The sequence below is a fragment of the Salvia splendens genome, chromosome 6, assembly GCF_004379255.2.
Source record: "Salvia splendens isolate huo1 chromosome 6, SspV2, whole genome shotgun sequence".
Classification (NCBI taxonomy): Eukaryota; Viridiplantae; Streptophyta; class Magnoliopsida; order Lamiales; family Lamiaceae; genus Salvia; species Salvia splendens.
Genome location: NC_056037.1, coordinates 63,183 through 79,001, shown reverse-complemented (window position 1 = coordinate 79,001; position 15,819 = coordinate 63,183). Strand labels below are relative to the sequence as shown.

The following is a 15,819-nucleotide window of genomic DNA, read 5'->3' as shown; positions in this document are numbered from 1 at the left end:
TGCCTGATGCTTCTTGAAGATCATGGAACCAACCTTTGTTAGGGCACATATGGAAACTGTACCCTGAGTCCATAATCCACCTTTGACTGAGCCCTATGTCACTGACATTCATGAGTTGGGCTAGAGGGTCTGCACTCTCCACACAATCAGAGGTGTTTTGGGCCCTCAGATGCCTAGCAATCCTTCTTCAAGTGCCCTGGTTTCTTGCACCAATGGAAAGATCTGGTTTCCTTCTGAGCATCAGAGCTTGAGGGCTTTGAATCCTCAAACTTCTTTTTGAATTTCTGCTTCTTGAACTTCTTGACATTCAAGGCCTCTGCAGCTTGAACATTAGAGCTTGCAGAGCCTCTGCTAATTATTTTCTGGAGCTCTTTGGCAATCAAGGCTGAGTACACCTCTGCATAGGTTACGGGCTTGTCTCTGCCATAGATGATGGCATCACTCAACTGATCATAAGAACTAGGCAAGGCATTTAATGTAATAATTGCCTTGTCTTCATCAGAAACCTTGACATCTACAGAGCCCAAATCATCAATGATCTTGTTGAACTCCTCTAGCTGTTCTATGATTGACCTTTCTCCAGAAAAACTATAGGCATATAGCCTCTTCTACAGATACAGCCTGTTAGCCAGAGATTTGGCTAAGTAAACTTCATCCAATTTCTCCAAGATCTCCACTGCAGTCTTAGCTTCTTGAACATCCCTCAACACCTTGTCTCCAAGGCACAGGATCACTGCAGAATGTGCCTTGAGTTGCATCTCCTCCAGCTTCGCCTGGGATTTGTCATCAAGAACATGAGCCTTTCCCTTATCAGGTAGAGGTGCAAGGACTGCAGCCAAGCCTTGCTGGATCAGAATTGCCTTCATCTTCATTTTCCACAGGCCATAATGATTCTTGCCCATGAACTTCTCTGCATCTAGCCTTGCTGCCATCTTGGAGACTGTTTTGAGCTTTTCTCTACTTGGTCTCGTCTTCCCACAGACGGCGCCACTTGTTATGATTAGCACACAAGACTTACACACACTTGAGTTGATCACACACACTCACAACAATATAAAAAACTCACACCTTATTGCAGAGAACACACTAGAATTAGAAGTAGTGAAGAAGATGGTTTCTTGGAGAAAAACTGATTCTCTTTTATAGATTTTTAACACTCTTTTTCTCTAATCTACATACATAAGTAACCGAGCTATTTAAAGCTCATACAATGAGTAGCAACTGCTACTAACCGAATGAAAACAAGAAACAAGAGCCAAGAGCTGTCAACTGCTCTATCTAACAAACTAATTAACTTTCAACGACTAATTTCTCAATGCTTCTTCTTCTCTTCTTCAACCTTTAACTCCTCTTCTTTCTTCTTCTTCTTATAACTGAATGAGCACTCCTTTTATTACAGATACAATCAACTATTTTAGGTCCAATTGTAACTTCTTTGGGCGGGGAACCATCACCTTCGCCAAACGCCCCCACACTTTGAGGTATTTGTAGGATGATTTCCTTCCTTTCCACAACTTATAAGGAGTGATGTCCTTTCCTTTGAGTGAGATTTTGTTTAGGATATAGTTGGTTGTCAAGATAGCCTCCCCCTACATGTTATGGGGCAATCCTGAACTAAGTAGCAGCGCATTCATCATCTCTTTTAGAGTTCGATTTTTCCGTTCTTCAACACCATTAGATTGTGGTGAGTATGGAGCAGTTGTTTGAAGAATTATACCACTTGCATTGCATAATTCCTCAAACGGGGCTACATATTCGCCTACTCTATCACTTCGAATCGTTTTGATTTTGCAACCAAATTGATTCTCAATTTCGTTCTTATAATTCTTGAACGCTTCAATTGCTTTATCTTTACTTCTTAAAAGATAAATGTAGCAATACCTTACGCAATCATCTATAAAAGTGATAAAGTACTTCTTACCACCTCTAGTTTACACCATCTTTAAATCACATACATCCGTGTGAATTAATTGAAGAGGTTTTGTGCACCATTTTAGCTTCAAGACATATTTCACATTTGTCATGGGTATCCACTTCATTTTCCTTTAGTAAATCTAAATTTACTAATCTTTTAATGGCTTTTGAATTTACATGTCTCAATCTACAATGCCACAAATTTGAACACACAGTCAAGTAAAATGAAGTAGATGCTTTATTATTATTAGCCAATGGCTTTGGGACAAGGCGTGTAGCCACACTAAGCTTGAAAAGTCCATCGGTTACATAACCTTTTCCTAGTGACTTTCCAAACTTGTACAATGCAAACCTATCAGACTCAAATACAAGTTTAAACCCATTATTAACTAGTATTGATCCTGACACTAGATTTTTGCGGATGTCCGGGACGTGCAGCATATCCTTCAAAGTGATTGAGACCCCGGACGTCATCATGAGAATCACATTTCCAGTGCCGAGGACTTTGGACGATGCTTGATTCCCCATGTTGATCTTCCTCTCTTCAACGGCAGTGTAGGAGACAAACTTGCTTTTGTCGGAGCAGACATGAGCAGTAGCGCTAGTGTCAATGTACCAGCCTCCCTTGTTATCAACAAGGTTCACTTCTTCGGTAACCACAACAATGGGGTCACTTTCATCCCAATCCTTGAACTCCTTCTCAACGACATGGGCAGCTGACTTCTTCTTCTTGCTGCGGCAGTCCTTGGTAAAGTGGCCAGGTTTGCCACATTTGTAGCAGTCGCCTTCAAACTTCTTTGCAGATTGTTTCCCCTTCCCTTTGTCGTTTTGACTTGGGCGAGGGCGTTTGTTAGAGGGACCGCCCCGCTCCAACAGGTTGACTTTTGCTTCAAGTGGCCTAAAGCCCTTAGCCTTTTGATCGCTTTTTGCACATCAGCTTCAATGCGTAGTTTCACGATCAAGTCTTCGAGAGTCATCCTCTTACGATTGTGTTTGAGATAGCTCTTGAAGTCCTTCCAACTAGGAGGAAGCTTCTCTATGATCGTGCACCTTGTGAATTTATCGAGCAAGTTCATCCCTTGAGCCACAAGTGCGTGGATGAGCATTTGGAACTCTTGAACTTGTTCCATGACGGGTCGGGAGTCGACCATTTTGTAGTCCAAAAATTTGGCTACTACAACATTTTCAGTACCTGCTGCATTGTAGATACTATACTTCTTTTCTAGGCTTTCCCACATCTCTTTTGATGTGGTTACAACGGAGTATACATTGCACAAACTATCATCTAAAGCACTTAGAATGAAATTTTTACAAAGATAATCTCCTTTTCGCCAAGCTTCATAGTTCGCTATGACTTCGATCCTTGTCTCTTAATCACTTGGCGCAGGCGACTCGTATTCCATGAGAAAATTCATGATGCCCAATGTCGTTAAATAAAACAACATCTTTTGGTGCCACCTTTTGAAGTCATATCCTCCAAACTTTGGTGGCTTCTCTGCGGGTGGCATCATTCTTGGTGCCATTGGTCCCACAGTTGGTCCATGATATGAACCCGTTCCGTTTCCCCCGACGGGACCAACAACTTGGTTGGGCATAGAGCCCCTACCATTCATGTTGGGCATAAAGCCCGCCATGGTCGCACCGACCCGGAAGGAACCAAAATCCGTGTTAGACCCGAAGGCCCCAACACTCGATCCAATAAAGGATCCGATGGAACCACTAAAAGTGGAACCAACTGACCCACTCGAGGTGGATCCAACAGTGGGCCAAAATGGGTTCGAAAACCCCCATGAGAGTGTTGATGAAGAGGTGAACTCAGGGGTTGGGATCATCGTCGGATTCGACTACGTGTTGACCGGTGCAGTGGTCGACATGGTGGGTGGAGTTGCAGTGGCGGTGGTGGCAGCGACAGTGTTGAATTCAGTCGACATCTCCAGCAAAGGTGTTAAGTTTCGAAAGTAATAAAGTTCAGTTCAAAAGGTCCAAATTCCTTCAAAGGCAAGTTATATCTCATCTTGCGAGAGCTGGAGAGGCTGACCTTGGACGGACGTATCGGGAAACGCTGCTCGTCTAGGTTCGTTCACGACGTGGAATTCATCACGTGTCAGCCATGTAGGCTTTAACGCGTCATACTGACGAGGTGTCATCCCGCTTGGCTCGCTGACGTGGAAACGTTGGTGCTCTAAAAAGAACTAGACCAACCAATTGACAAGATCCAAGGACATGGAACCAACCTTGGGTTGAGCCCAAGCACCAAGCCCCACGACCAGGCCCAAAGAACAGTCCAAAGACTAATTGCCAAGATTCAAGGACACGGACATAGGCTCGGGCACGAGGCTCGCGGCGAGGCGGGTGTGCGCGCGTGTGGGCTCTACATACCAACTTAGTCCACTAGAATTATTACATGTAATAATCCAACTTATTAAATACTTGTTTAATAAGCTTGTTACTTTCAATGTGTGATAATTAACTCACTTAATTAATCTCATGAGTTCTCTCATAGCTCAATTAAATAGCTAGCAATTTTGCACGACTTTAATCCATTATTTCTCACTCACCGGGAATCGAATTTGAGAAAATAAATATACCACGGTCATCTACTCCGAACGTAGATCGACGCTATATCATTTAATTTTATAAAATTAAATGTCTATTTGGAAATATTATTGGTCAAAGTCCTTTGACCGGGCATGCGATTCCAACATGAGTGACAAACTAGGGATTACAATCCATAGAGAAGTTCCTCTTCTTGCATTGCCACTAAGGCTGCATAATATAGAGCTCTCTCATTCAAATCTAAATATATACTGTGCAAGTGTGCTCGTATGCATGTTGATCCTATTTCGATGGGATTTGTAAGATATAGTGTTTGAGACCAAGCTTGATATATTGATGAGGTTGTCTATATATTAGATCTATTCCATGTTATTTGAGGTATTTTTTTTATCACAGTCGTTTTGGAAAAAGTATATAAATACTCGTACCTTTCTCAAAAAAGTAGACAATTTTATAAATTATACGGGTAGAATTATCTTTACTTTGGGTAGAAAATTTGACATATGGCCAATATATTAATATAAGTATTTTTCTTTTCATATGTCTCATTTATGGGTTGATAACTTTAAATTGCAAGCCATATAATTGGTCTCAATATGTCAAATCGAATATTAATTTTACGTAATTTATTACGCTATCAAAAATAATTCCTAAAAATATGAAAATTAATAGTATAAAAATATTACTATAAGTCAACTGTCATAGCATATCAGCAATTGCTTATTCGTGAGAGCTACGTGTACACAATTTTAGGCACGCAGAGTGTCGGCAATTCGGCATCAGCAATATCTGCCCATATTGAAAATTTTGTTTATCAAATATTTTCTAATTGTATTATATTATTTTTTTGTCTTCAAAAAATGAATAAACTTGTAAATAACAATAAGTTTTAATGTACAATTGATAATATAAAAGAGATTCTAAAACCAAAAGAGAGATGAAAAAAATAGTGAATAATATTAATAAATTTATGGAGTCCATATAATGGGGGGCATGGGGGCATAGAAATTGTTCGTCTCTTGATCTGTCATAGCTAAATTAAAATAGTAATCTAACTAAACAAACAGATCAATAGCTAAATTAAAATAGTAATCTAACTAAACAAAATTTATTTATTCGCAATTTCATTGGGATGCTTTTAAAACAAAATTTCCTCTTGACTTTTGTTTATATTTATCAGATGTATATGATGATACAGAACGCATCACCCTGACGTTTCAACGAAAAACTATTATAGTATTAGTAATGGGGGTCCTTAGGCGCGCCTATTAGAGCATAAGTAACGAGGTGCCTTTAGGCGCGACCCAAGGCGCGCCCTATGCACCACCACGTCATCATTTTTATCCTCCTACACTCTCACCTGCAGTGTGGCGCCTTAAGGCGCGCCATATGCATTTTATTTTATTTGAATATTTAAATAACTACAAAAATTGGAAAAAAACTTCATTTCATTTATAAAAATTAATACATTACAATACGAATTTAAAAAATACGCAAACTCAGCGACGGCGGTTACATGCCCACACTTCTTCAATCATGTTGTTCATGAGCTGGGCATGATCTTGTTGGTTGCGTATTGAGGCCTGTCTAGATAGAACCTCATTGAAGCCCGTCAGTAATCCTCTAGCGGGGGGCTCGGTCGCCTTGTTGGACGAGCTAGATGCACCTTCATCATCGTTCCAGTCGGTGATGGTCCCACCTTCATGCTCGACTATCATGTTGTGCATGATTATGCACGCATACATAACATCGGCGATGACTTCCTTGAACCAGAGACGAGCCGGCCCTTTCACAATTGCCCATCGTGCTTGGAGCACACCAAATGCCCGCTCGACATCCTTCTGCGCCGCCTCCTGCTTTTGCGCAAATAAAACCCTCTTCTCACCAATTGGGCAGCTGATCGTCTTCACAAAAACAGGCCACGGTGGGTATATGCCATCGGCCAAGTAGTACCACATGTGGTATTGGCGCCTATTGGCAGTGAACTCGATGGTCGGGCCATTGCCATTGCATTGCTCGGTGAAGAGGGTGGATGAGTTGAGGACGTTAATGTCGTTGTTCGACCAGGGCATGCCGAAGTAAGCATGCCAGATCTAGAGCCGATGGTCAGCGACGGCTTCGAGGATCATCGCCGGGTGGCTGCCCTTGTATCCACTAGTGAATTGGCCTCTCCACGCCGCCGGACAATTCTTCCACTCCCAGTGCATACTAGGGCTGGTAATTTTTTACACGACACGATAACACGACACGAACCTGCACGAAATTAATGGGTTTGGGTCAGAGCTTATTGGGTTCGTGTCCTTATCGGGTCGACCCATTAAGGACATGAAAATTTCGTGTCGTGTCGTGTCGTGTTCGTGTCGGGTTCGTGTCAGGTTCGTGTTATCCGTTAATAATACGTGTTCGTATCGTGTTCGTGTCGGGTTCGTGTTATCCGTTAACAAATAATATTTTAATATTATTAATTCTTATTATTTTTATTTTTCAATATTTATTAAATTGACTCTCATAGTCTCATATGGTCATATCTCATTTAAATATTTAAATATTTAATCACTTTCCAATACGTGTTGTTATCGTGTCGTGTTGACCCGAAGTGGTTCGTGTCGTTAATGGATTCGTGTCGTGTTCGGCTCTGAGGGTAGTGGGTCGTGTTCGTGTTCGTGTTTGAGGTTTTCTTAACAGGTCGTGTTGGTGTTTGTTGTTATCGTGTTTGTGTCGTTATCGTGTCGACACGATAACGACCCGACACGCACGATTTGCCACCCCTAGTGCATACAGTCGATGCTCCCTAGCATCCTAGGAAAGTCGTGTGCCGTCTCGTGCTTCTTCATCAGGCCCTGGCAATCAACGGCAGTCGGCTTGCGCAAATATGTCTCGCCGTAGGCCTCCACAACTCCCCTACAAAATCTCTTCAGGCACTCCCGGCCTGTTGTCTCCCCGACGTGGAGGTACTCGTCGAAAATGTCCGTCGTGGTGTCGTAGGCCAACTGACGGAGTGCAGCCGTGCACTTTTTCAACGGTGTAAGGCCGGGTCTGCCTACGCCATCTTCCCGATACGTCATGTATTCATCACGTGACGACAAAGTCCGGACAATGCTGAGGAAAAGGTAACGCGACATTCTAAAACGGCGGCGGAAAACGGTCGATCCCCACCGTGGTTGCTCGGCAAAATAGTCTGCAATCAGACGTTGGTGAGCTGCCGCGTGGTCGCGTCGGAAAACCGTCCGACATCGAATAGGCATGTGGATCTGCTCCGCTGCTGCCGCCGCAGCCTCCTCGCGCTGCATTTCGACTAAGCATTCCGCCATGGCCTCTTCAACGGCTGCATCTAAGGCTTCCGAGGTCGGACTACCTGACTCCGAGGAACTAGAACTAGTGTCGTCGTCGTGATTCATTTTGGTATGTGAGAGAGGTAGAAATGTGAGAGATGAGAGAAATGAGAGAGGCGAGATGTTCGTATGAACAAGTGAATGAGAAACGAGGTTTAAATAGACAAAATTCGGAATTTTTTTTAAAAAAAACGCATGCCATCGTCCGCCGAGCCCACAATGGTGTCTGATGGAGCGGACGATAGGCCATTATCCGCGCCCGAAGCTTAGGTAGTGGGCATAGGGCGCACCCTAGGGCGAGCACCCACAACGGAGGCATCGTCTGTACCCGAGGACGATGGCACGCATAGGGCGTGCCATCGAGCGCCCCATTGTGGGTGCCTGGTTATCATGAATGTGGGTACAGTCCTATTCCTATCACGATTATGCAAATTCAAACAATGCATTGTGATAGGATTGAAATCTTTTATTTAACATTACAAGCAAGCTAGTTTATTAAAAAATGAATTGGTAGGTACACTTATAAAACCCTGATTGTCAACTATAGAGTACTCCTATTTATAGACTAGCTATTTATAAAAAAAAAGGAAGAATTCGAATTAGAATTCGAAATGAATATGTTTATAGTAGTATTCATGACATCCATGATCCTAGTATGGTTGATTTGGAAGCGGGGTGGAAGGAAGAAGGTACCGCCGTCGCCTAGGGGGGTTCCAGTGCTGGGGAACCTCCACCAGCTGAGCCTCCTCCCCCACCGCGACTTCCTCGTACTATCGAAGAAACACGGGCCGCTCATGTTGCTCCACTTCGGACGGGTTCCAGTGCTCGTCGTCTCCTCTGCGGATGCTGCTAGGGAGATCATGAAAAACCAGGACCTGTCTTTGGCGGACAGGTGATTAGTACAGTAAGTATTAATTTTCTTGAGTGAGTCTAAAAATTATTTTGCAGGCCAAGGTACAAGGCTCACAAGAAGATCCTGTACAACGGCAAGGACGTCGTGTTCGCGCCCTACGGCGAGTACTGGCGCCAGGCGAAGGGCCACTTCGTCCTGAAACTGCTGAGCAACAAAAGGGTTCAATCCTTCCGCCCCATCCGGGAGGAGGAAACCGCCCTCTTCGTACAGAAGATTCGAGAATCTTCTGGACAACCGGTTAATCTCAGCCATATGTTTTTCAACTTCACCTACGACGGGGTGTGTAGGTCGGCTCTCGGCCGGACATACAGCCAGTCCGACAAGGGGAAGGAGTTCCTCGTGCTTATGATGGAGATGACCGAGGCCTTGGGGGCCGTCAGCATCGGAGAATTCATCCCGTGCCTCCGCTGGATCGATCGTATCAATGGGTTTGATAAAAAGGTCGACAGGATTGCCGCTGGTTTGGATGGAGTGCTGGAGGCTGTCATTCGAGAGAGGTTGGGGAATCTGGCCATGGGGGACTCTTTCGAGGACAAAACTGAAGTTGATTTTCTTGATATCTTGCTTCAGATTTACACTCATCATGTCTCCACCAATTGGGATACCATTAAAGCTATAATTTTGGTAACTTCTCCAACTCTATTAATCATTTTTTCACAGTTTGTTTGCTAGCTTTAATTATCAGATAAGATAATGTCTTCATATACCAACAAAAGTATAATTAGCCTAACTACTAGATATGGCTTCAATCTAGATATTTGACTGTGTACTGGGTTTTGTCCATTAAACCATCTTACAAAACTTCTTTTCATTTTGAATATTATTACAATGAAATAATAGCAAAAACTTGTATTGAATGATACTACCATAAATATTGATCAAACGCATTGATAGCTATGACTTTGGGTAAGCCGTTTTATATGGAGTATTTGATACTCTTTAATTTGCTAGGATTATTAGTAATTTATTGGGAATTGATGGCTGAAATTTAGTTTGTTATGTTTTTGGTTACAAAAAAGGTAGTCTAGTATTTTTTAAGTTGCGTTAATATATTGGACTAATTTTAATGTTATTGATGGGATTTTTCATAGGATATAGTGTTACTGTATAACTGTACTATAAGATAAGGAAATAAAAGTGTAATGGCAAAAATTTCACATATTATTTTTAGGATGTGTTTGGTGCGGGGACCGACACCTCGGCTGTGGTACTGGAATGGACGATGACGGAACTCCTCCGGCATCCAAAGGCCATGCGAAAACTGCAAGAAGAAGTGAGAGGAATCATCGGACAAAAACAAGACATAACAGATGATGACTTTGACAAAATGCACTACTTGAAAGCCGTGATCAAAGAAAGTCTCCGTTTGCACCCGCCGTTTCCCCTTCTCCTTCCAAGGATAGCCACTCGAGACGTGAAGGTAAAGGGGTACGACGTTGCGGCAGGGACAGTGGTGATGGTTAGCTTTTGGGCCATAGGGAGGGACCCTGAGCTGTGGGACGAACCAGACAAGTTTATGCCAGAGAGATTCTTGAATTCTTCTATAGATTTTAAGGGTGCTGATTTTGAGTTGATACCTTTTGGTGCCGGGAGAAGAGGCTGCCCGGGGATTGCGTATTCGATGGCAGTTATCGAGTTGTTGGTGGCTAATATTGTGGCCAAATTTGACTGGAAATTGGCTGATGGAAAGGATTTGGACATGAATGAGGGACCTGGGATTACTGCACATAGGGTTGTCCCTCTTCATGCAGTTGCTACTGTGGTTGCATAGTATTTTCATGTGTGTTTGTGTTTTAAATTTGTGTTTATGGTTTGCTGGGTGAAAAATGTTTTAATCTCATGAAATATTAATTGTTACTTTAGGAGTTACATTCGATCATAATTGCAACGCATAAACAATATGATCCCATATATAGAGCATTAATTGTTGTGTACTCGATGAAATAAATAATGATTTGATTATATATGTCCTTGAATTAACAATATTATATAATCGATTTTAATATTTCGATTTATTCAGAAAACATTTTTTTTATTATAAGAATGTACTATTACATGCATGCACAGTTCCCAAATAATACATTCTCAAAAAATAATTGCCAATTATTAGACAACCCATTACACATAAGTTTGCACCTGCCAAACACTATTAATGTGCATTATTCAATCATTTTGTTGTGTATTGACAAAATGTCTCGATCATGTTGGATACGAATTAGTACAATTTATAAATAAAAAGGACATAACTGTACGTGTATTAATTATACAACCCCTTATCCTAAAATAAATTATCACACCAACTATTCTTCTAGATATGCATACAAATTAAACGTATGCATATCTTTTGGTTACACCAATTTATTCGCCTCCCATCAGACACTTTAGTAATATGTACTTACAAACGTAGTATATCACTTAAAAACAAATGGGATACAAATAGTTAAACATAACTATAGACAAGTAATTAAACCAAACTCTATAAACAAAACTTTATACATAGATAAACCGCGTACACAAACTTTACATGAAGTAATCTATAAAACTGAAACTTATTGATAGAGCTAGCCTTCCGAATTATACTATTCACTAATCGGAAAGGCAAGTGCAAGAAGTGGAACAACTCTATGTGCCGCCATCCCAGGTATCTCATTCATGTCCAAATCTTCCCCATTAGGTAATTTCCAATCAAACTTCGTGCACCAAATTTGCTATCACAATCTCTATAGCAACAATAGAGAATGTGATCCCGGGGCACCCTCTTCGCCCTTCCCCAAAGGGGATAAGCTCGAAATCCTGACCTCTCAAGTCAATCGAAGAATTCAAGAATCTTTCTGGGATAAACTTGTCAGGTTCGTCCCAGGAAGCGGGATCCCGCCCGATGGCCCACCCATTTATCATCACCATTGTTCCGGCTGCAACGTCGTAGCCTTTGACTCGCACGTCTTCCCTCACGATTCGAGGCCCGAGTAATGGGAAGGGTGGGTGGCAACGCATGGCTTCCTTGATCACAGCCTTGAGATAATACATTTTCTCTATATCACCATCTCGTATCTCTTGGTCCTGCTTTGTGATTCCTCGTACCTCGAATTGCTGCTTCTCCATCACTCTAGGGTTTTGTAAGAGTTCCGACATCACCTGATGGGTGGACGAATTTTTGATGGTAGTGAATGCGGGTAAAAAATATAGATCACGACACAGGGAATTACGTGGTTCGATTTACTGAGGTAAATCTACGTCCACGGGAAGAAAGGAGGGCAAGATTGTATTGCTTGATCTGGCTTTCAGCTTACAAATACAGACTTGCTATATGATATTTGATGTCTAGAGCGCTCTCCCCTCTAGTCTATCTGATCTAAGTTCTATTTATACATTGAACTAAGATCGTGGCTTGCATCACCACTAACTAGGTCGTGGCTTACATCATCACTAATTAGGTCGTGGCTTACATCACCACTAATTAGGTCGTGGCTTACATCACCACTAATTAGGTCGTGGCTTACATCATCAGTAATTAGGTCGTGGATGTCGTGGAGGTCATGAGATCCTGCATGGGTCCACTATCTCTTTGTTTGGTCCGCTATCCTGCATGAGATCCTGCATGAGTTGACACCACTATCTCCCAGTTCGGTCGAATGATGAGACCGAACTGCTGAACTATTGCCGAGCAGCTTTTGCCAATCTGAGAGTAGAGCTTGATTGGTCGGCTTTTACCGAGCTGTAGGCTGGGGCCGAACTCTTTGGTAATGCCGAACTGATACTCTTCCTTGGGCTTTGGGCTGATGGGCCGTCACTGCTATTGGGCTTGTTTAGTACGTACCCCATCACTACCCCCCCCCCCCCCCCGAAAAGCGAAGTGAATCACTTCGGCGAAGCGAGTCACTTCGGCATTCTGGATAAAGGTACGGGGAAGGCTGACGTCAGGGGACGTGCCTTGCGCGTGACTGCATTAAATGCGACAGTAAAATCCGGCCGTTGAATCCTGAAAAGGTGGGATTCGAAACGGTGCGATGATTTTGAAATCTTCTCCGAATCTGATAAATACGTCCTTTCTTCATCATTTGAACACTTTTGCTATTGCTTCTTCTGCATTCTCTCTCTTTTGCGTAAAAATTTCCTTCCGCTTTCAAGAATTTCTTCAGAATTTCTTCAGACTTTCAAAGAGTAAGAACTATGTCTTCTTCTTCTTCTTCTGAGTCAGGTAGCGGTAGGAAAGGGGATAAGGGGTCTTCTAGCCGGAAAGAATCCGGGGAAAAGACCGTAGAGTATTTTCACAGCATCTTGAGTAAGGATACTGTGATATCCCTACACGAAAAATATTTTTTTCCTGGGGGGAAGGTTGCGATTCCCGACGACCTTCATAGGGCTGACTCGCCGCCGGAGGGTTACGCCACCGTTTATGAAGCCGGCTTGGAATGCGGGCTTCGTTTCCCTCTTCCCCCTGCCTTTGTAGAGCTGCTTGATTTTTTTCAACTCCCTTTAGGTCAGGTGACTCCGAACTCTTGGAGGCACTTATCGGCCTTTGCTGCCGAACTGCGTAGGCTAGATAAGGATCTGTCTCTGAGGGCAATCCTTAATTTCTTCCAGTTTAAGAGAAAAGGATCTTGGTTTTACTTGATCCCTTTACAGCCTTTTAGGGCCTTCTGCAAAACCAAGTGGCCAAAGTGGCAACATCGCTTCTTTTTTTATAATAGGACAGCGGCTCCGGGCTTTCCCTGGAGAGGGCCGAAGTCCGTGATTCCTCATCCTCGGTTAGAACCGTTGGACGAGCTCGAGGGCGAGCTCAATAAGATTCCTATGATTAGGAAGCAGTACCTGGAGTCTGAGCTCGTCAAGGGCGACTTCGTGTTCGACTCCTCGTCTTCGGACGAAGAGACCGAGGGTGAGGAATTCTTTTTTGTGCCTTACTGCTTTTGTGGCGAAAACTAACCTTGCTTTCTTGCTTTTTGTTAGTGAACATGCTAAATAAGATTAGCCGCAAATCCTCCGAGCTTAAGGAGCCGGAGAAACAGAAGGCTACCAGCTCGGCGCCTGATGCCGAGAAGAATCCGAAGAGGCAAAAGACCTCTTCTTCGGATCCAAAAAAGCCGGAGTCGACTTCGGCAAAGGGGAAGGGGAAGACCCAGAAGCCCCCAAGAGCGCCGGAGAGAGACATCGTCTTGGCGCCCCCTTCGGAGCATGTCTGTGAGCCTTTTGCATGGCCAACGGACTTTGCCGAGGTAACTTCTCTTCTTGATTCTTTGGCTTTGCTTCTTTCCTATGTTTTTTTGGTGGCCCCTCTGTTGACTCTTTCCTTTTTCCATTTTCAGAGGAATAGCATGCTCAGCAAGCTCGTCGCGGTCGAACTCTCTAAAGCGTCCAGCGACTATGCTGAGATGCAGAGGAAGTTGGCGGCTGCTCGTCACCAGGCCGAACAGGCTAAGGCAGACTTTGAGAAGGCCAGAGCTGCTAGGATCTCGGCCCAGGATGAAGCCCAGTTTGCCAAAAACCAGCTCGTCATCCAGCGAGAGCAGACGAAACGGAGGGATGCTGCCGCCGTGGTTGCCCAAGGGGAGGTTCTCCGTGCTTTCGCGGAGAAACTCTTTCTGAGCAATCAATTTTCGGCCTTTGTCGGTGATCTGCTGAAACTGATGACCGATAATGCCGAGCAGGGGCCCGAAGTCGTCCTGCCGTTGTACGGCCGAGAGATAGCAGCTCGTCTCCAGAGTCTGCCGCTCCTTGAGGAGCTTGCTTCGTCCTCGGTCCTGCTTTCTGCTGACCGAGTTCGTAGTTGCCGAGCTGACCGGGACGAGAATATGGAGGCTATCTTTGCCTCCTTAGGGCCAGTTTCACCCGCTCCAATTTTCCACGGAGAGGGTGAGACCGAGCAGCTTGATCAGCAGACCGGAGACAGGCAGGCTGAGCAAGAGGTGCTGCTGATCGGTGATGGGGGCACCGAGCAGGCTGGGGGGAGCAGGGAGGCCGAGGCTGAAGCTGAGGCAGACAAGGAGAAGGAAGCTGAACCTCACCGAGGAGCCGGAGACAAAGCTGGCGGAGTATGATTTCGTCTCCCTTCTCTTAGTTTAGTTTCTTCCTTGTTGTAAAATGGCCTTGAAGCCCTCCTTGTGTAAAAAATTTTTTCTTATGAATGAAAAAATTCTTCTTTCTACACTTGTGTCTTCGTATAGCTTTTCGTACTCTCTTTTACTCCTGTTGTGGTTTACTACCTGCTCAGTAAACTGAAATGCCGAACTGACATAGCTGCTTTGTATTCTTAACTCTTAAGGAGCTGGAGGTACTTCACTGGAAGCGGCTGTACTCTTCCGCTTTAGACGAAGCTGAGAAAAAAGCCATAGCTGACCAGATGAAGAATGACGAACTCTTGGCTTGTTTAGTGAAGCTGGAGGCCGACAATAAGGACTTAGAGTCCGAAAAGAAAGATCTGGAGGCCGAGCTGAATACTGCCGTCGCTGAGAGGACTGCGTATGAGGATTTCATCTGCGGACGCGGGGGAATGAGCATATGTGAAGTTCAGAATCAAGTTGATGAACTGTGGGAGGAGCTTCATGTACTCCAGAGGAACAATGCGCTGGAGAGCTCGGCTTACCAACAAGTTGTGAAATCATTGCGGCGCTGGGCTTCTCGGTACGACATCGTTCTTTCCCGGCGTCCTTCAATCGAGAGATTCCTTAGGCATTTCCCGCCAACAGATGCTCACACTCCAGCTCAAACCTCTGATCCACTTGCTCAAAATTCTACTCCAAATCAGCAACGAACTCAGGAGCAACCGGAAACGTCAAGACGAGAACGGACTCGGGAGCAACCGGAAACGTCAAGACGAGAACGGACTCAGGAGCAACCGGAAACGTCAAGACAAGGACGGACTGAAGTTCGTAGAGGAGCTGTGACTATGAGTGAGCAAGATCAACAAATGCTTCGTGAAGAGACTCTTCGCCGCCGAGGTGCCAGAACTTCCCGGACTCAAGGAAGAGGCGGTAGGTCGATCAGAGCATCTCGTCGACCTGCTTATTCTTCAGCTGCCCGGAACACCCGAACTCGGCTTCACGAGGATTTTTTGAATAGGTGGCTCAACTTTAGCAACCGTGGACAGTAGAATAGTCCTTTGTA

At 44.1% G+C, this 15,819-nt stretch overlaps 2 protein-coding genes across 2 annotated transcripts; one reads left to right on the top strand and one right to left on the bottom strand.

The window, feature by feature from the left end:
* Positions 1-8,377: 8,377 nt before the first annotated feature.
* On the top strand, positions 8,378-10,679 carry LOC121806277 (cytochrome P450 736A117-like). The gene is made up of 3 exons (XM_042206265.1): positions 8,378-8,694; positions 8,751-9,339; positions 9,887-10,679. The coding sequence occupies exons 1-3, from the start codon at positions 8,414-8,416 to the stop codon at positions 10,484-10,486; spliced, it is 1,470 nt and encodes a 489-aa protein (XP_042062199.1). The 5' UTR covers positions 8,378-8,413; the 3' UTR covers positions 10,487-10,679.
* Positions 10,680-11,400: 721 nt separating this feature from the next.
* On the bottom strand, positions 11,401-11,847 carry LOC121807819 (cytochrome P450 71A8-like). Its single transcript, XM_042208161.1, has one exon. It carries the CDS (start codon positions 11,845-11,847, stop codon positions 11,401-11,403), a length of 447 nt encoding a protein of 148 aa, XP_042064095.1.
* Between the last annotated feature and the right edge of the window lie 3,972 nt (positions 11,848-15,819).